At 39.8% G+C, this 20733-nt stretch overlaps 1 protein-coding gene across 4 annotated transcripts in view; it reads left to right on the top strand.

Annotated features, from left to right (window-relative positions):
* The window catches only part of DYNC1I1 (dynein cytoplasmic 1 intermediate chain 1), a 318366-nt gene extending 297928 nt beyond the window's left edge, over window positions 1-20438 (top strand). For all 4 annotated transcript variants that reach the window (XM_059728979.1, XM_059728980.1, XM_059728978.1 and 1 more), the window contains one exon: window positions 19492-20438. In XM_059728979.1, the coding sequence (XP_059584962.1) occupies window positions 19492-19602 (111 nt within the window). In that variant the 3' untranslated portion in view covers window positions 19603-20438. The remainder of the gene's footprint in view (window positions 1-19491) is intronic.
* Window positions 20439-20733: the final 295 nt, after the last annotated feature.

Raw genomic sequence — 20733 nt, 5'->3', positions numbered from 1 at the left:
CAGCTCCGTGTACCAGGCACCAGGTGCGGGGCGCTACCCCTACAGCTTCTCTGCTACCATCAGGGGGGTCTGCCCTGGCCATACTGGTAGGCACTGCCCTTGCAACGAAACTGTGGTTGGCCACCAGGTGGGCAGATGGCAGCGGTGGTGGCTGGAAAGCCATTGGGTAGCACCCCACTCCTGGTGCCTGGTGCATGGGGCTGTGCTGCACTGCTGCCACCTGGTACGGGAAGAATGAGCAGGGCACGCCCAGCTCAGCACCTGGCAGCCCGGGGGGATGCAGGTAATAGCACTCGGGGCTGAGGGGGCGAGCCCACGCTGTGCATGCCACTATAGGAACCAGGGCTGGCCCAGGTACCGCTCTCCAGTGGGTAGAAGGAGCAGCTGGGCAGAAGCTGCTTCCCCAGCTGCATGCTCGGCTCAGCTCTGTCCTGGGCTAGCACAGACACACTCAAACTCCTTCCCTGCCCCCCTTCCCCCCCCTCCCCCCCAGCCTGGATCCCTCTGTTCGGTGGGGCTCATGTCTAGGATGGAGCCACTGCTACCACCATCCCTCTGTGCGTGTCCCCACCTGGATTTGGAGCCATTTTGCTCCCCTCCCTCCCCCTGATCTGGTCTTTGCTCCTGGGCTCCCTCAAGCAAAACCCCAGCCCCAGCGGCTGGGAGAACACAGTAGGATGACCCCTTAGCTGGGAGGGGAGCTCTGGGAGTACTGGGCCGTGCTGAGCCACAAGGAGGGGGAAAAAACTGGACAGACCCCAGCTGGGGTCCCTGCAAGTTGGAGAGCGGAGGCAAGGGGGTTTAATCCCCCTCTGCCTGAGCCTGCTGTCCCACACCCCCACCTCCTCCACTCCAGTGGGGAAAAGTCTGGCAGGGGCTGCTCCATCCCTGTCAGGTAGATTGGTCTGCATCTCCAGCACACCCACCCCCTTGGCACCTAGCTGTCAATGCTCTAGTACATAGTGGAGGGGCAGAGCCAACCCTGCTGTACTCTAGCAGACAGCACAGCCCAGCCCGGGTCTGCAAAGCATTCTGGGATGCTGGGGGACTGTGATTTAACTTGAACCAAGACGGAGTCTGAGACAGAAGTTCTATAAACCGTTTTGACCTAAATCAGTTAAATCTGATACTACATTCAACCAGGTTTATCTTAAACTGGTTTTGGGAATTTTGAAATTGGTTTTTGTGCACTGAACCTGTGTTCTATTACAGGTTTAAACTGGTTTCTGATAATTTAAACAGGTTTATGTGTAACTTCTATCCCTAGCCTGGGAAATCTGAATATACTTGTTTCTATTAAACTGAGTGTTGCTTATATCTTTTTTCAATTATAGTTTAAATATGGCATGAATCCACTTAGTTAGTTGTTGGTAATAGTTGGTGTCAGACAAACTAGGTGGCATTAGTTGATGGCAGACAAACTAGGACTTGATGACAATAAGGAGTTTAGTGGTTTCATTAGTGGGTAGCAGGTTTTCTACATAGTAAAAGTTATTTTTAACAGAGCATGGACCATTGACTATAGATTTATTTTTATGTCCTAATGATTGATATTTAGGTCTAACCACATGTCTCTTTCATAGATACATGTTATTGAAAACTTGCTCCCATTGTGCTCAGTGATGTTATGCAGATCGTTCTGTCAAAAATATTCTTTTATAGCCCTGTTTGTTATTTACTTGAATTACTCAGAATGTTGTTTGTCGCTCTAGTTGTATAAGAAGTAGCTTCTCTTCTACCTTCCACTACTTCTACAATTAATGTTTTCAAAGCATACTTTGTTTGCTGTGGGGATAAACAGATAGACATTTAAAACCCAACAACTTATTTGACTGTAGTGAAATACAGAATTAAAAACATGTTTTCGACACAAGGAGGAGGATTGAGAGTTCAAAATTTATATTGCAAGGGGTCTATTATCACATAATATTTGTTTCATTAGACTAGTTATAGAAATGTCAGTTACTTCTATTTGGCATTTTATCAGAAAAATCTTTTTCTAATGTTATTAAGGAGTGAACAGCAATAAGGATCTTATTGGAGAAAAATAAGAAATTATGTTCTCCCAGATTCCATCCACAAACCAAACTCCACTTTGCTGGAAAAGCCAAAACAAGAAATTACACAGTAGACTAGAAAAATCTTGATAATCCTCCTTTTTTTCATGCTGTGACCTGCAGTGAAACCACTAAGATAAGTGGGGCAGTTCATGCCTTTTTTTCAAAGCTGGTACTTTAGGCTATCTGGAAACTTTGTTATATATTGCAGAATTAGTTTATATCTGGCTAACATTTTGAAATTTATCTCTGCCATCAAAGGGTTAGAATCATAATAATTTTTAATGAATAAAAGCTTGTATTCTGGAGCTCAGGAGCACAACTTCCAGAAAACCAGGCCACCACAAATCAGTCCAGTTTGCCCCTTGATTGCTGTAATGTTAATGCAAACCAGAGAAACTGGCAACTTCATTGACTCCTATGTTTAAATATTGAAAAACTTCAAAACATTACACATGAAAATTCAGGAAAGGGATGGAAAATCTTAAGGCTACATCAGCCTTTCAACATGGCAGCCCGGACAGAGAAAATACGACATGCTCTCAAACATGGCTTGAAAATACTTCCTTTGAGGTAGTGACTGCCTGTGTGGACTGAACTACTGAATTAAATTATTTTGTCAGACAGTGGGGAAGATTAACACTGCACATTGTACCTTCATATTCAGTGGGTTATCTGTGAAGTGTGGTCACAAGGCAGAGTCTTCTCTCTGTAGCTAAAAGCCTCTAGCTCAGAAGGGGATGTCTCATCAGAAACTTTCATCTTGGGAAGTTTTCTGCAGTAGTTTTTCTTCAAAAGGCATGATAGAGCTAGAATATGATTTATAGTTATTTCAGAAAGGACCATTTTTTTCTGCAAAACTAAAATTGAATTTAATGATTTGTAAACATTTTATTTTAAAAATCTGAGATGGAAAAGCTAGCATTAAAGGTAACTTTCACATTTCATTGGGTGAATGGTTTGAGTATGTACTTTTGGAATTAAATCTGAACAGTAACATGCTGTAACTCTTAAGTTAATTTTTTTTCAATGACAAATAGTGTAAGAATACAATAATTGTAACAAAGAGCAGAATCCTGAGATAAACTATAGTTAAATGGATCGTACCATAGGGTGCCTGATCTTGCTCCCACTGAAGGCAAAGGAAGTTTTGCCATTGACATCTCTGGTATCAAGATTGGGGCCTTAGACTCAAATGATTTTCAAAACAGTTATTTAACAGCCTGTCTCAGATTAGTTGCTGGAAAACTATGAAGAATTAGTTTAAATTTTTCCTCCAGTTTTGTTAGGTAGTTGGCACTTTAGAGAAAAGAGGAAAAAAGAATTGGCAGAATTCATAGAGGAAAAAAGAATTGGCAGAATACTAGAAACTCATGCTTTTCACATGGATTACACTTAAGCATGAGTTTGCTTTATCCTAGAAAGTGAGCTGAACAGCTTTGCCATCTCAGGGCCATCTCAGGGCTAAGCCTGTGTATTTTAAATATAAAATAAGTTACCATTGACTGATATATCCAGTGTTCACAAAGGTATTTTTGAAGTAGCTTAAATAAGAACTCCATAATGAAAAAAATGCACGGGTTTCAAATCAGTCAATTTAATTACTGTGTTTTATGAAGGCCATTATCCGTTGCTGATTAGTGGAGTGATAAAATCTGTAAGCTTTGGTACCCTCCATAGGGGGTGAGCCGATCTAAGTAGAGCAAAGTCCAGTCATTATCACCCTAAATACTTGTGTTTCTCATTACAATATTCATTACCTTAGGCTATGATGGATGCTTTGGGGGCATAGAGTTATTCCCCAGTAAGAAAACATTGTGGGGTTGAAAAGCGAAAATCAAAGCTTTAAAACCTTTTTTATTTGGTTTATAAAAAGTGTGTGTGTGTGTGTGTATAAGTACATCACTAAGTACACACACACACACACACACACACACACACACACACAGTCGTTGGAGTGGGGGAAGTAATATGCCATGAGAAATTTTGGACAAATGTGAATTATCTTGCATCTCTGTCTAGGTTAATTATATAGTCTTCACCACCATAGTTTCTGATGGTTTTTATCTTTGCAGTGCCCCAGTGAGTTAGGGTGTATTATCCTCCTTTTATAGATCAGGAAATTAAGGAATATGGTAGTGACTTGGCCAAAAAGAAACAGTGGCCTGTGGCCAAGTTGGGAATTGAGTGCTAGTCTGGTGCCTTGTCTGTAAGACCATCTCTTGTATCTTTTACCACCTTACCTGCACTGTCAGGCAAATTGCATCCTTTGTGGATTCCTTACATTCTTAACTTCTGAGCAGCTTCAGACATCTGCCCATGTTATAAAGCTGATCTGTGAAAGGCTTTTTATAATTATTTGTATATTTTATTTCTTAAAAAAAACAACTTGAATTGTATTGAAACTGGAACAGGTTCAGAGCCTGGAACAGAAACAGGCTATTTGGATGATTAGTGGAATGGAGAATCTATTTTACAAGAGGAAACTAAGGCTATGTCTATACTGCACAAAACAACACTGCTTCAACAGAACATGACTGTCCTGCATGTGCTAATTACCAAACTAGAAGCAGTGTATTTAGTACTGTAAAACACACACCTCACTAAGCTCAGGAGAAGTTATGCCATATACACACACCCTAAAAGAGCACTTTGGAATAATACACTTTAGAGTACAGCCTAGCAGAACAAAGGCTGAAAAGGGGACATGATTGTTAGCTTTATCAGGGAGAAACATTTGAAACTAAAAGACAATGTTGGCACAAGAACAAATGGGTGTAAAATGGCCATGACTAGATTTAGACTGACATTAAAAGAAGGTTTCTAACTATTAGAGGAGTGAGGTTCTGAAAAAGGCTCCCAGACTGAGTAAACAACCTGACTAGTTACCAATAAGTTAATGAACAGGATTTTATAACATGGTTACTGCAAAAACAGTGGACTGGACTTGATGACTCCAGGGGAAACTGCAGTCGGTTCCTGTGTATGTGTTCATTTAAAAAAAAATAATTCTTGTTTCCTGTATTATTATGGTCCTATCTTCACTACTTTAGGTCCTGCTTTAGGACTTGTGAATCACAGGAAATGTGTAATATGCCCTCTTATGTAAACTGGTGTTGTAGAAGAAACAATTTTTTAACAAAGATGTCCTTTCCTTCATTTGTAGGAGTTAAATAGACATTAATAAAAATAGACCAAAATTGGGATTTTAGACAGTCTAACTAAAAATCCCTATGACTCTCAATTGCCTAGTAGCTTCCAGTTTGTTAGGGAACTTTTACATGTGCTCCAGGGATGGCTGTGCGGGGAGGGTGCTTTGATTCAGATGCCACAGCACTTTGTATATTAGCGTCCCTGTGCTTCAAAATGGTGGTGGGGGTGCTTAAACTAAAGCTCGTTTGAGCTTTAGTTCAAGTGCCCCCACTGCCATTTTGAAGCACTGGTCTGCTAAAACGTGAGCTGAGGAGGCTGGATGGAGCATGGTAATTACCACACTCTAGCAGACTAGATTAATCAAGTCTGCTCCAACGTGCTGTAATTACAGTGCGTTAGAACAGCCCCACAGCACACCTACAGGCACTCTTAGGTTGTACCATGGCTCTCCTGTTTCATATATAACATTTCACTAGATCACCAGAGAATTTTCCAGAGTACAATAGAATTTAATTTTTTATATGAAATAAAATCTGTTTTACTAAAGCTTCTGTAAGCCTCTTCATGTAATAAAAAACATTAAGAAAATCTTAAGCCCATTTTTTTGATAATGTGTTACATTTAAGACAACCCATTGTTTCCTTTTTTCCCAGGGAAGGCCCAGATTCTCCCCCTGGGGAGAAGATCAGAGAGGGAACAAGTTGTCTAACAGTATTAATTATGTAGCTTTGCACACTATTGAGAAGTACTGAGTGCAGTAGAAAGACTGGAATGGTTCATCACTTTCACCCCTACTAAAACCTGCAAGGGGAGGGGAAGCACAAATTCACAAATTTCACAGCTGTTCTCCAACATCATCTTCCTGCCTGCAAGGTGAGGGGAGGAAAGAATGTTTTCCGTGTACAAAAGGCAGTGGATCTGGCTGCAGACCAGGCACATCCATCTCTCTGGAGATTAAGTACAGCTGTACTAGCTTTGGCCTAAGTGACTTTTCCCCAGCTGCAGCCACTCTTGCAATCCTGTGGGGAGGCAGGGAGGAAAATACAACATACTCCCAGGGAGTTTTCCTGAGAAATAACAGAAGTACGGTGGGTGCCCCACCCAGGCTTCATTCCCCTTGCTGTCCTGTGTGCCTAAAAATTGGAGGTGAGAAGAATTGCATCAAAGTTAGCATAACATGTTAATGGAGACACAGAAAACATATAATTTGAAATAATAAATTATTATTAAGGATAATAGTGATAGTAGGTATAATAAAAATACTTTCACAGCACGGGTTTCTTCATTCCAATATAAAAACCAGCTTGACTGGAAAATTTTCATAGCTTGCATGTAATGCAGAGTATTGAGTGGGAAAAAACACTTGGTTAAACCTATATTAATAGCTATGCAGTAATTTACATCAATGAAATTCATGTACTCTCCTTGCGGTGATAAATGCTTTATGGATATAAACCCTCTGAAGCAAGAGTTAGTTTGTGTAATTAATTATCTTTATGATTCTTCTGTGGTTTTAACTTGTCACATTAAATAGCAGTTTGCATTCTGAGAGAGTCCTTAATTGTGGTGTTAATTTTTGTTTATGGTTTGCAAAATTGTGTAGAGTTTGAAAGAGCTAAACTATTAAATTCATGACTTGAAAAATAACAGGTTAGCCTAAAAGCACAGCTGAGGCTATAGGGAAGTTCAGGCCCTTCATATGCAATAACTAAGCTTACACATTTAAAGTTTAAATTAAACAGGTATTTGCACACTGAGTGCACGTAGTGAACTTTGAAGGAGGGGAATATGCTTTTAGAATGAAAACAATCTCCTTATTGCTTCCGCTTCTGAAGAGGAATGCATGCAAAATCTAGGTAATGGCACCAGTTCTTATATGGTCTCATGCAAACCAAAAGTATTGAACACCAAATGGGTTAATTTTACTTGTGTGGTTAAATCCCTTTGAAGGCCCCTATTTTATTACAAGTCCACTGGGACTTCCAATTTTGCTCAAATTTGGTGAAAGAGACAGTGTCAGCCTGGGATGTGTGAGACCAGGAACCAAGAGAGGCATTCATATATTGCCTTTTTAAGGTATCCCTGGCCTGTTTGTCAGGCTGTCCTTTTTCAGTAGAACTCCAGAGGCAAATAGCCTTTCAGTGTAGCAGCAGGGGGTTCAACTAGGTGACCCATGAAGGTCCCATTTAGCCCTACTTTCCTATGATTCTATGAAATTGCACAAGTTCCTTAATGTCCCCTTCAGGTATTCAGAAGTTAGGGATCACACCTCTAAATACAAGAGAGATGAGATATTTTAAAATAATAAATTATGGGTTAATTTTATTTACCTTGTGATTTGAGCCTTTGCGGGTCACATTTTTGCATGCTTCCCTGTGCAACTATGAGGATTAGGTATTTTGGCTTTATTTATTTATTATTGAACACCAAGATTCCACTATGATCTCATGATTCCAGGAGCTGGGGCTTTTAGAAAATCACTGAATATCCTGAGACTTGTGTTAAAACTAACAGTTGGCAGGATTGAATCTTCATAAGAGATGGAAATCAAATGGGCTAGGGACAGAAGTTGCACACAAACCAGTATAAGTGATCAGAAACCAGTTCAAATCTGTAACACAATAAAAATTCAGTGCACATAAACTGCTTTCAAAATGGCTGAAACTGGTCTAAGATAAACCTGGATGGATATAGTATCAGACTTAACTGATTTAGGTTAAATCAGTTTATTGAACTTTTGTCCCAGATGCCCTCCAGATTCAAGTTAACTCACAGTTCCCCAGCATACCAGGATGCTTTTGCAGCTTCCCAGGAGGTGTGTTCCCCACCCCCCAGGGTGGGCGGGCTAGCCAAGCTGTCTGCTCCAGCCCAGCAGAGAGGTGTGCTCTAGCACATCTTAGCTTCTGGCCTGAAGGGGGGGCCAGAAGCTGAGAGTATCTTTGAAATACTCTGTCTCTGTAGTGATGACTGCCATTGTAAAATCTATGAGGAAAATAGTAAGCAGGGCTTGACTAGTGTGCAGTTTTGGGGCCTCACATAATATACAAATCAAATATTAAATAGTAGCTCATTGCACAAACACATATCTATCTAACCTGAGCTCTTTAAAGGTTCTGGTGGAAATGATGACTTTTATTCTAGGCTATTCTAAATTCTGGAATCTGGACTTCGCCACTTTCCTATTCTTTTAATATGTTTAATTTTATATATGATTGCTGTGCATGTCTAATGATATTCACAGACTATGCTGGAATATTTTCTGCATGATCACGTGTCTCTAGCATTCCTAGCAGACTGAATGGTTTAAGTTTAGGAAACAATCGGTATGGCCAGGTACAGGCATTATATTTTTACTGGTATAAGTGATTGGAAACTGGTCTGTACACATAACTAAACAGGTCAGCACACACAGACTGGTTTAAAAATGGCAGAACCTGGTCTAAGATTTGCTTCTTCCAAGAAAGGGCAAATATGTGTTGTGTTTGCTACAGATCTAAACTGCACTGCTTATGGAAAACCGTGTAACTTAGACCGATTCCTCCTCGGGTTTTTTGAATGTCTGTACCTTACCTATGTGTTCAAATTCTCAATTTAATATTCAAGCCCTTTACAGATGAAAAACATTTTTTGAACCCATATCTTGAAACCCAAGCAGTTGGCGCATCTACGTGAGATGCTACTGAGCAGTAGTTTAGCAAATACTAAATAAATGACAGTACCCTGAGTTACTGTGCAGTAGCACCAGTGAACGTCTTTTAGGTCATGCTACTGCACAGTAACCTAATAATACTGCATAGTAGCATATTAGCACTGCCTGTGCTATGATGTGCTACTGTGCAGTATTTTTTGGCTACTGTGCAGTCAGCATCTCATGTAGATGAGCCCACCATCTATAATTTTTTAATGGTTTCAGTAGTTTTATAGTAATAAAATGTACAATCAAATCATTAAGAATTCAAAAGCTAATATTATTCTTAGAGAAATAAAAAGCCTCAGAAGTTTTATTCTTGTTCTGTCAGAAACTAGAAATTTAAGTAATGGTGTCATATAATCTAAGAGTTTGTCCTCTTTTTTTACTAGTAAAGGAGTAGTTAAAGCAATCCCTGGTGAATTGTGAGCAGTACATTTTAGGAGACCTGAACTAGAGGAAGGATAAGGAATGAACTCCATATAGGTTGGTATAGAAAGAGAGAGAGAGAGAGACTAGACTGACTGCTGTACATAGAATAAATGCAGTTTTAGGCTGTCTATGGTATTCTACCCCTTCAGTTAAGTAAATAAATATATACAGAGCTGCTCTGGTGTGTATCCTTTGTGGTCTAAACACTGTATCTTATTAAAATCATCTGCATGCAGTATGCTGGCTTTGAGTTTTTGCCAGTGGTTTCATCCATTGTTAACAGTGATGCTAAGCTCTCCCAAGAGTTAAATACAGTGGTACTATAGTTATGTGAAAAGGGTGCTCTTGGTTACTTTGGTGGCCATTTCACTGCATATTACCTCCCACTTTGTTTCCATCCATGTGTGTGGTATAGGGAGTTGTCTGGAAAAATACAGATTTTGTCCGAAAAAAAGTATATATGTTTCAGAAAGGCATTTTACAATTGAGTTTGGTGGGGCAAGATTAGGGCCAATATAGATGTGTTTGCATAGAGATGTTTATATATACATACCTGTTTTCACCATTGATAAATATTCATTGAATTCAGTTGGGTAGAATCAGGTAGAACTGTTTTAGGGAAGATTGTATTTGTTCAGGTTTTTATTTGTAACTTTTAATTTACCTGCCTTACTTATGAAAAAGCACTCTCTCACCTAGAACCAAGGACCGGGCCCATAATTTGCCCTAGTTTTAAAAGCACAGGTCTAGTTGAAATATTTACATAAGAACATCTTAAACAGATTATTTTTAATCATTTGATAAAAGTTTTCATGTGGAAATCTGTTCACACAAATTGTTTACTATGAATTTATTTTCAATACAGCAATTTATTTTATAAGGTAATGTAAATAACTTAGGAATGGTTAAAACTCTGTTTAGAATAAACAGCTAAAATAATACTCTGTTGAAACTAGATTTTTTAATGACGCTATCAAATTGAAAAATTATAAAGGGGCTGATAAACCACACATTTCGTATTTATTTTGAAGTCAAGGGTCTTAGTCATTATAGCTAGCATACCATACTTGCCATAATTGACAAATCAAACTAAAATTAATCAGGATACTTTTCTTGTTTTTAATTAGGTAGCTTTTCAAAATATTTTAACCAACCTTCCTCAAGCCAAGCACAATTTGGACTGAAGTGTTTTAGGAATGAGAAAGATGATGTTAATTTCAGTACAGTTTTTAGTTATGGTTGGACCTGATGTTTCTCTGAAGTGAACTTGTAAAAGTACAGAGAAACAAGGATAGATTCTTAAAAATATATAAAATAAAAATAATAAATCCAATCACAACTAATAGATCACACTTGCCAGCTTCTGTTCTCATTTACATAGTGAAACTTTGGATTAATACCAAATAATTGAGATCAGAATTTGGCTCAGTGTATTGCTAAGGTCTTCAATTACCAGTGAAGTTCAGGACTTGTATGAAAGGAGCTCATACACTATAGATCCTTTTTTAATTCTATGTATAAGAATCCTCTGTACATAAGCCTATATGGAGGGCCGTCACAAGGATTGTTTGGAAGCCCCAGGCACAATTTTGTTTGGGGCCTCTTCACATTTAATCTTGCGCCACTTTGGCTAAGTACAGGTAGTCAAAAAGCCAGAGGCCGAATCAGTTCAGTGTTTGCAGGTTAGTCTAAACTGCATAGCTTGAACCAAAAAGCAAGTGAACAAACATTCACTTTCAATTGCAGAAATGCAGCCACATTCCTGCAGTGGTTCAGGCCAGAAGCTGGGGCAGTGTTAGAACACTCTTCTCAGCCTGCCAGCCAGTGCCAAAGGGAAAGGATAGAAGCTCCAAGGCTTTTCCCTCGCTCTCTGCTAGAGAGGAGGGGGAGTGGCCAGGCCCCAGTCCAGGGCTAGCATGCTGAGGCCAGGGGACGGAGGGCTTTAAACCTGCATCCGTCACATGCATGAGACCCCAGCCTGGGGTGGGGTGCCCCTGCCAGGCTTATCCCCTCTGCTTCCCACTCCTAACCCGGGCCACCATGTTGAGGGTGGAGAGCGGGGTTTAAACTCCCTCCTCCACCCTAAGGGGACCCCAGTCAGGGTCTGATTGGGGGGGGCAGCCCCTGCCAGGTTTTCGCACCCCCTGGTCCCTGCTGGGGGGACAGTCTCTGACAGGCTTTTGCCACCTCCCCCTCACTCCACTCCCCATTTGAGCAGAGAATGGGAGCATGGCCATATCCTGGCCCAGGGCCAGCAGGTTGGGGTGTAGGGGGGTTTAACCCCCCACCCCAATGGCTTCACGGGACCCCAGCCTGGGTTGGCAGGGGGATGGGGGGAGCCCCTGCCAGGCCCCCACTGCCCCTTGAGCAGAGAGCAGGGGGTATGGCCATGCTCCAGCCTGGGGCTTACACTGTGAGGCAGGGAGGGAGGGGGTTTAAACCGCTTCCCTGGCCCACATAGGACCTCAGCTTTGTTTGCCTGGATGCGGGTGGCAGGAGAGAAGACCCTGCCAGGCTTCTGATCCCTGCTTGAGGCAGGGGGAGACCAGCCTTTGCCAGGGTTCTGCCTCTTCCCCTTGCCCAGGCAGAACTGGCTGAGTTCCTGTGCAGGCAAGGTAGGTGGTTAATGTGCACTGAAATTCTGTTGTTACAGTTTCTGATGACTTAAACCAGTTTGTGTGTAACTTCCATCCCCAGCCTTATTGAATGCTCATGCATGCACATTTGGCATCCCATGTAATTGTGTATTTGAAAACTGGTCTATTTGTATGCTCCTGATTTGTTTTTCCCTTTGTTTCATGCCCCTAAATATTTGTTCCTGGGGTGGGGGCACATCATACACCATTTCTGATAGGTCTGGGGGCCCTTTGGAACTGGGGGCCTAGGGCCTGGGTCCCGTGAGCTCATGCCTGAAGGTGGTTGCCTATATGTAACTTGGAGAAACTTGGAGAGGAGGAAGCCTTAGAGTTGAATGTCTTTACCCAAAGTCAAAATTTAGCCTCAGGTTTAACCTTCTGATCATACTGCATAATATCTAAAGCCTTAAGCTTGCAAAAAAATTAAGCATAAATGTAGCTGTATGTACAGAAATAATCCAAACCCTTGCATTGGTTAAAAGAATTAAGGAATCTCCTCAGGCGGCAGTTCCATTTTCCTATCTTAGGGGTGCTCAACCTCTAGCTCATGGGCCAAATGTGGCCCACAGAGCCTTGGAATCTCCCCTTCAGGGCTCCCCACGGGTTAGGAAATTCGGTGCTGGAGGAGCAGTAGCAGTGCTGCCACCACTCCCCTGCTGCCAAAATCCCAAGCTCCATGGGGTGGAGGGGAGCTGGGCCACAACCCTCCCCCCACATGGCCAGATAAGGGTTGGGGCACACCCCCTTCTCTCTGTGCGGCTGGGTTGGGGCCAGCCCATGCCCCTTTTTCCTCCCCCCTCATGGGGCCAGCCCATGCCCCCTTCCCTCCACACAGCTAGGTTGGGGCCAAGCCATGCCCCCTTCCCCCTGCAGGGCCAAGCCATGTCCCCTGTTTCTCCTGCAGGGCCAAGCCTCTCTTCCTTCCTCCTGTGGGGCTGGATCAAGGCTGGGTCATGCCCTCTCCCCTGTCTACAAGGCCACCCATCCTGTCCACTGGGCAGAAAAGATGACTACCACTGCCTTAGCTGAATAACTTACAAATAGGAGAGTCTGACCCATGGAGATGAGCTACTCCCCTCGTCTCTTACCTTACTACGCATAGTCTGTTCATTTAATTGGCATTAAAAGTATCTGAAACAAATGTTTCAGTAACAACAGATAATGTGAAAGGTTGTCTAAGATAATCTACAAGGAACAATGTTTTCAAGAAGTGTCAATTTTTGATAAGCGAAGGAGCTTATGCACTGGAATCTAATCAAGTTTCATTTAATGTCACTGAATTATTAAATTGCAAGAGAGATCAGAAAGGGTTGTGGTACCTCAGAGAAGTGAAATGTGTGCCAGATGCTTGCCTTTCATCTCTGCTACCTTGAAAGTGTCATGTGGCTGGTTCTTGGCTCAGATTCTGCACTTGCACCATGTAACCTCTTTGATTGAAGTATGTGGCATACAGAATACTGGCGTATGCCGCATGAATGTAGATTACTCAAGATGAGAAAATGGCATATACAAGGATGGACTTAAGAAATAGGCCTCTATTGTATTAATATAGCACTAAGAAGGGGGCGGCATTGCATATTCACTTCTCACACTTGCTTACTGACCATTCAGCCAGTTCCATTCTGCAGTAATAGTGTTCTCATCATCTGACCAGTAACTTGGGGTTGACCTGGACCTAGCTCACTTCTCAGTTCTTACTCCCTTTATCTGGAGATGATGGGAAGGTGCAGATGTCAGTCTTAGGAGACTTCAGACCTTCTCTCTCCGATAAGGTCCCTATGGATACAGTCCACCAAGGTCCCTTTTGAAATCTAGGAACTCATTTGCCCCTGGGAGTTATCCATTTTATATCTATATTGGGCACTTACCTCAAGCTGCGGTGAACTAAATAGTCTTAATATTAAAACTTTCCTGTTGCTTTTAGCTCAGATATATGTCCATGATGCTTTGAGGAAGGTGAAAAAATAGACCAGTTTGACTCAAGAAGAAAAATGTCTTCCTGATCCAAAGATCTGAAGGTCTAAGCAATTGGTCAGACAGTCACCATTCTAAAAGTAAAAGTCCTACTCTTTATATCGAAGGGGAGGTTGGGCCAGCCAGCAAACAAGGACAAGAACCTTTGAAAAGACCAAGTATGTTTAAAGGGGGTAGGAGCTTATGCTAGGTCACAGCCAATGGGAAAGTGAAGGGCAGGAAGCGACCAGCCCTCATGTTGCTAACCCTATACTCTTGCATACTGCCTTCTGGGCACAGTATCATGTCTCCCTGCTGTCTAGACACTATCCCCTTTCCATTAATGTGGCAGTGGTGGGGATATTTCCTTTGTCTAGAGAGGTGCATCTCAACCTTTTAAATTTGAGGCACCTCTCAACAGACTCAAGTCACATTGGAAAATGCCAGCTTTTAGTTTTCACTTTTTTTTGGGGCTACAGAAGAATAATGGAAAAATTATTTTGTTGCAAACAACTCAGAAAGATGACAACAGGTCAGAATGTTTTTAACACTGGTTTCCTATGTGAAAGCTCTGGGTTTACCTTGTGAATCATGTTTGCACACCTAATTGTGCTAATATTGCATGGTACACTGTGGTACCCTTGAAAGGATCTCATGGCACCCCTCAGTGCTATGGCACCCTAGTTCAGAACCAGTGGTCTAGAGTGAACTAGACAGTCTTTTAATGTAATCGCAAACTGTTAAAATGTAAAATCTTCCAAGAATAGGCAGAGCCAAAATAATTCTGGTATAATTTCACTGACTTCACAGTGGAGTTTACAGGTATGACTTTGATCAATGGTCTTGTGAAATTACCTATCCATTTCTCCAGTGGCTCCACATGAGGTAAAGCTGCTGCAGATAAGATACTACATGAATCTCACAGCATGGATGATTTTAGTAGCTGAACTTGTTTATATTTTTCTATTTGATTTTGGAGATTAAAATTTGAGTTTTGAGATGTCATGCTGCAGAGAGTTCACTTTGGGACTATTTTCTTTGCTTCTGGCAAAGAAGTAATCAGAATCCATTGTCGGTCATCAACATCCCACAGACCTATGTTTTCCTGCTTGTCTATGATTCACTTAAATTTCAGTGACGGGGGAAAAAAATCCCTGAAGTCTGCAGCACGCAATAATTTTAAACATTGGATAGAAACAATGTGATGAACTATTTTATTACAAAATACATTGATTTGACAGGGTCAGGTTTCAATAGCATAAAATAATGATGATGCATTTAATTTACACGTATAGAAACACGTATTTTTGCATCAGTTTTTAGGTTAGGAAAAAAAACTTTTTTTTATTCCGAAAAGTTTGATATTACACATAGCAAGAAACTTAGACATTGAAAAATGAACTGTATCGAATAAGAACTGTATTTGACTTCAGAGTTCAATGTCTTTATGCAGTCAAAGTTTAACCCCCAGTTTAACCTGCTGCTCGTACTGTGTAGAATCTAAAACCAGAGGCTTGCAAACAATCAAGTACACATGTGACTTTACATACATAAGTGGTTCCCTTACTTGTGCACATAAAATTAGGCAAATTTCTAAATGTATACATGACAAGGGCCTACACTTTTCAGTTGATATTTTAAAATTATTCAGAAAAATTAAGCTGTACATCTCCCAGTAATTGAATGGACTTCATATGGCCAAATGTTCTGCATTTCTTGGCAAATTCAAATTTGTGTTGATATAAGCACACAGGATTGGAACAGGGGACCTGGGCCATGAAGCCCTAGCCCAATAATTAATGTTAAGTCCAGAAAGGTCTGCCACAGATAGATTTGGTCCGAGTGTCTCTACCCCTACACAACATTAGATACAAAGATATAAACAATTTGAGACCTTTGATGCAAAACACCACCTCACAATACAGGAAGAGAGCATGAGAGAGAGTAGTAGGAACTGACCCTGGTGGTGGGTAGGAATTGTTAAGTGAAACGTGCCCAAATATCTGACTAAGTCTAAATATAGTATTACTTTAGATGAATTAAAGCTGAATGAATAATTTAGTTGATTAATTACTTGCAGGTGGTGCTTAGACATTATTGCAAAGAGATAAAAAAAAGAGAACCTGGATAAATAACATTTGGTTTCCTTTTCTGCTCACAAAATATCCATAAGCTGATGCCATTTTATTCAAATATGTTTTATTCCAATATATTCAGTGAATATCTCTTTGGAAAGATGTGTACTATATATAATGGCCATGCAAATGTGAAATACTAGTGGCCTTGCTTTTTATATAGTAAGTGAAAATGGTTATAAAATACCAAAAATGTGAAATTGCTGGGGATTTGATGCTTAAATACTTATAAAAATCTGTCAGATTGGCCACATATTATTATTTTTCTTACCTGATTCCTGGTGTGTGAATGTATGCATGAATATAAAATTCAGATTCCACAAAAAGCCACCCATGTCCCCTCAATTTTTTTTTTCATAAGTAAACCTTGCTTACTAAAACAGACGTGGAAAATGAAAGAATGAGGGCCAATGCAGTACATGGCCAATGCAGATTTTGATATAAATGGCCATAGTTTTGCATTTATTGTTCAGGTCTAATACTGGTTTTGTACGTCTTTAATTTTTAATTATTATTGTTTTTATATAGCACTCAAATTTGTGTTATGCACTTGGAAGCATAATTACAAGACATAGTGTAATTGTGGCACACTCAAAACAATGGGAATTTTGCCATTGATTTCAATGAGGCCAGGATCTCACCACAGGAATTTGCACTCTGAAGACTCGATCTGGAAAACATTTTTATTGCACGATTGTGCCTAAACTTTAGATTTTTTTTTCAATAAATGAAATTAGCAAGTAGTAGGGGGAGTAGACGAAGGAGTACAAATGTTACAGCAGTTAGATCCTGGATCATTCTGTGTTATGGTATATGCATATCTTTATGGTTCTATCAAACTCTTTCTACTTATATTTTAATGGTAAATAAATAGACCTGGTTTTTTAAATGAGGTGATTTTAAAAAACACTTGAAAATGAGGTTCTGATCCTGAAACACTTTCTTACAAGTCTAATACTTGCATAAGTAGTCAGAAATTTTAGCAGTGGAATTATAGCTGTTTAAATGCCTGGACAGTTAATTTTATTATTCTGTAGCCTATGTTATATGAGAACAAACAACAGGATCACAATGGTCTGGCCTTAAAACTTCTGAATTAAAATTTTCATTTTTTTCAACATAGCTTTCCATATTGACTGCCAGAGTGATAATATGTATTGTAATACTCTGAGTCAAGTTGTGTTAGAGCTTTCTTACACACATATGCACATGCATGTGGATATGAGCGCACACATAAATCCTTCATCTAGAAAATTATTAGATTACTTTTTTGCATATACGTCTTTGTACGCTTTCTGCAACATGCTAATACAATGGAAACTGAAAGTCTTTATGAAAGAGGCAACAGTTGGCAGTAGGTTGATTACGAAAGCTTTTGACTGCAATATGTTAACCTCCAGCTGCTCTAATCTGATGCTAGAACTGTGGACATGTATTGCCACTTACCTTGTAAACATCATCTCTTGTATGGGTACCAGTTGTAGGACTTATCCCTTGTTTCAGCTAAATAGAACTGATCCATTTCTCTGTATGTTCTCAGACCACTAACTCAGCCTACCTGCTGCTCTGGACCGAATACTTGAGTTTTTTCATGTTTGCTAAAGTCAAGGAGAAAAGTATGCAAAAACAGAATATTATAGAGGTAGAGCTAAATATAAAAACAGATTGTGAGCAAAGATGCAATCTTAATTCAGTATTACTGTGGACTGAGAGAGTTCTCACAGCGAGTCTTCATTTCCATGTTAGTGACCTCAGTAAATATTTAACCAGACTCCAATAATAAAAATAATTTTAGTAATAAACCCACCTTCCAGCCTGTACGTTATGGAGGGAAATTTGTAAAACATTTTTTTTAATTGAATGTTTGAGCAGTTCCTGACTTGGAACCAGATTCAAAGCTGAACTAGATGAAAGGGCTCTTACTGAAATGTGGATCAGATATTTAGGCCTGACTCTGCAGACACATTGTACACATGATGAAGTTTAACCTGTAAGTAGGACACATGGGATACTTACTCGCATACTTAACATTTGCTTATCTGTTTAATATTTGCTAAATTGGTACGTCAAACAGTACTGCATACAGTAGACTTTTCTCTGCTTCCACAGGTTTTGCTACTTGCCAAATATGTACTGAGAGGATGGTTAAGCAATTTGTTATCCAAGAATCCAAAATACTCTTATAGCTTTGTAATTTCCTATTTCCAAATGAAAGAAACCTACTTTAATTTGGATAACTTATAAAAAAGGAATAAGCTTTCAGATGATTGTGTAGCAGTCACTTAGGATCAGCTGTCTTTTTCTTATATTTTTAGTCAGCAGGGTATATTCCTCCATATAAGGTATATACAAGGTAAATCAGACTTATTATAGACTAATAACATATAGTATGCCCACTTAGTGTACTACACTGCTTCATGTCTCAAAACAGTTCTTTTTCTAGTACCAAACCCTGCATAATGTCTTTAAACAGTTTCTTTTTCATACTACCATCCAGGGAAAGATCACAGGCTTTAAGAAAGCAGTAAAAATGTGCATGGTTAATTTGGATGCTGTTGCCATTTGAGTTGATGAAAGTGTACTTTGAGAAAACTACTTAGATTTCTCCACAATTGTATCAGTTCCATTTTGCATTATCTCTCAGAAATTGTGATGTTGGATCCAGCTGGAAAAAAATGTGGTATTATTTTGCTGTATCACTAAAACAGTTTGTCTGGGAGTTTTGGCTATTTAGACAACATATTCCTTTTGTAGCCTAATGTTTGATGAGTCTTTATTCAAAACATCAGTGCTATTAAATAGAAAAGAATCTTTTGTGAGGGTTTAAAAATCAGATCAGTAATGCAGTATTTAGTTGGTTTAGCATTAAGTTTCACATTTGGATTACTGCCTTTCCTGTAACTGGAGGTTTCAAATGAAGGTTAGGAAAATAATTTAAATACACTGCTAAAGACTCACCTTTTATGCTGTGACCCCAATCCTGCAAAGAGCTATGCTCAGAAATATTCTTATTGACTTCCACTGGCCAGCTCATACATGTGTAAAGTTAAGCGTGTTTGTGAAAGTTTGTAGGATCAAGTCCTTCCATCGTTTTTAAAAATATCAAATTCTCTATCAGAGGCCAAATTTTGCAGGTCTCAAAATATCACTGAAATCAATTAAAGATTAAATTTAGAGAAAATGGTATTTAATGCAGCAAATATTTCTTATTGATACTAAAGCAGTAGCAACTACCTTACAGGTAAACCACAGAGTTCTTTGAAAGGACCCTGTGTTGTAGTCCATAATTATGCCAAACACCCATTGATTCCAGTAGGAGCTAGTCTCAAATTAAGGCCTGTGGATTTATCCTGAATAGATTACCTGCTCATAGCACAGCATTCCCTTTTTATGCATCCCACCTAATTTTTTCAATCTATGATACATTTATTTTACAGCTTGCTGTTCCACACAATGACGAATGGACCCGTTTTGCTCGGACACTCGTTGAAATCCGTGCCAACAGAGCAGACAGTGAAGAAGAAGGGGCCGTAGAATTGTCCACCTAGGGAAAGAAAGTCAGCGCTCTTTGTCCGGCACAGTCTCTGTTCCTCGTTGAGTATGCCAGTGTTCGATGTTGAATTGATATTGCTGTGGCTTTTGATGCCAATGTATGTACCAGTATTGCTCAGAGTGCACCATATTAATCACACTGTGCTTTACACAAGGCTGAAAATATCCAGAGCGTTTCCATACTTTATATTTCTGTCTGAAAAGTAAGAAAGAAAAGACAAATCAAACCTTTTATGGGTTTAGTTGTTGCCTTTTAACTACTTAGTAGCTGTATTTAATAGCTAGAAACCCATGGTTAAACTTGTGCTCACATGCACTTCTGGCATAGTCCTATTAAATCCATATGAAGCCAGATATGATTATGTGCAGATGTGGTGTGCTTCACTATATGGGACTGGGCCAAAGACTTTAGATGTGGTGTTTCACATGGTGACTTACATTATGAATGGATGTACTATACAAAAGTTGCTGCTCCTTATTTATTGCGGTGTGCTGCATGGAACATATTTATTTGAAAGCATTAAAATAAATGATCCAAAAGCATGTGCATAATGAGAGAGCTGCATTGTCTCTGTGCTGCTGTAGAGGTTACGTTAAGGTCCAAATAACAATTACACTACGTCAGTTGTATTAAAGATGTAAGATCCGTAACGGTTTGTTTGAGTGGATGGAATGATTTTTTTTAAATGCCTATTATTTCTAGGCACTTTAACAATATTTCAAATACAGTCAACCATTGATACTTGTCATGCAAGCTAACACTAACAGTCTGACGAAGGGTTATGGTTCCTGAGTATGACACTGGTATCGCTAATAAAATGTATCAAACCCATTTTGTAGCTATGTGGTTAATCTTTTTATGCCAGCACTACTCAGCATGTTCATTACTGGTCACTGGCTAAGCACTGGGAAAATGTGACTTCCTGGAGCTGCAGAATGCTCATGCAAGTGCTATGTAAATAGATACTGTAGGGGTCTGTTAATGGTTAATAATACATTTGCATGCAACAGGTCCTGCTACAAATTTTACATATGTGCAAGAGAGCTAATCTCTGATAGCTTCTCAGTTTTACTTTTTCATAGATAGCAGCATGTAATTAGACACTTTGTGACGATGTACATGAAAA

The sequence above is a fragment of the Alligator mississippiensis genome, chromosome 5 (assembly GCF_030867095.1).
Source record: "Alligator mississippiensis isolate rAllMis1 chromosome 5, rAllMis1, whole genome shotgun sequence".
Classification (NCBI taxonomy): domain Eukaryota; kingdom Metazoa; phylum Chordata; order Crocodylia; family Alligatoridae; genus Alligator; species Alligator mississippiensis.
The sequence above is the reverse complement of the archived record's forward strand: the minus strand, read 5'-3'. Positions and strand labels throughout refer to the sequence as shown.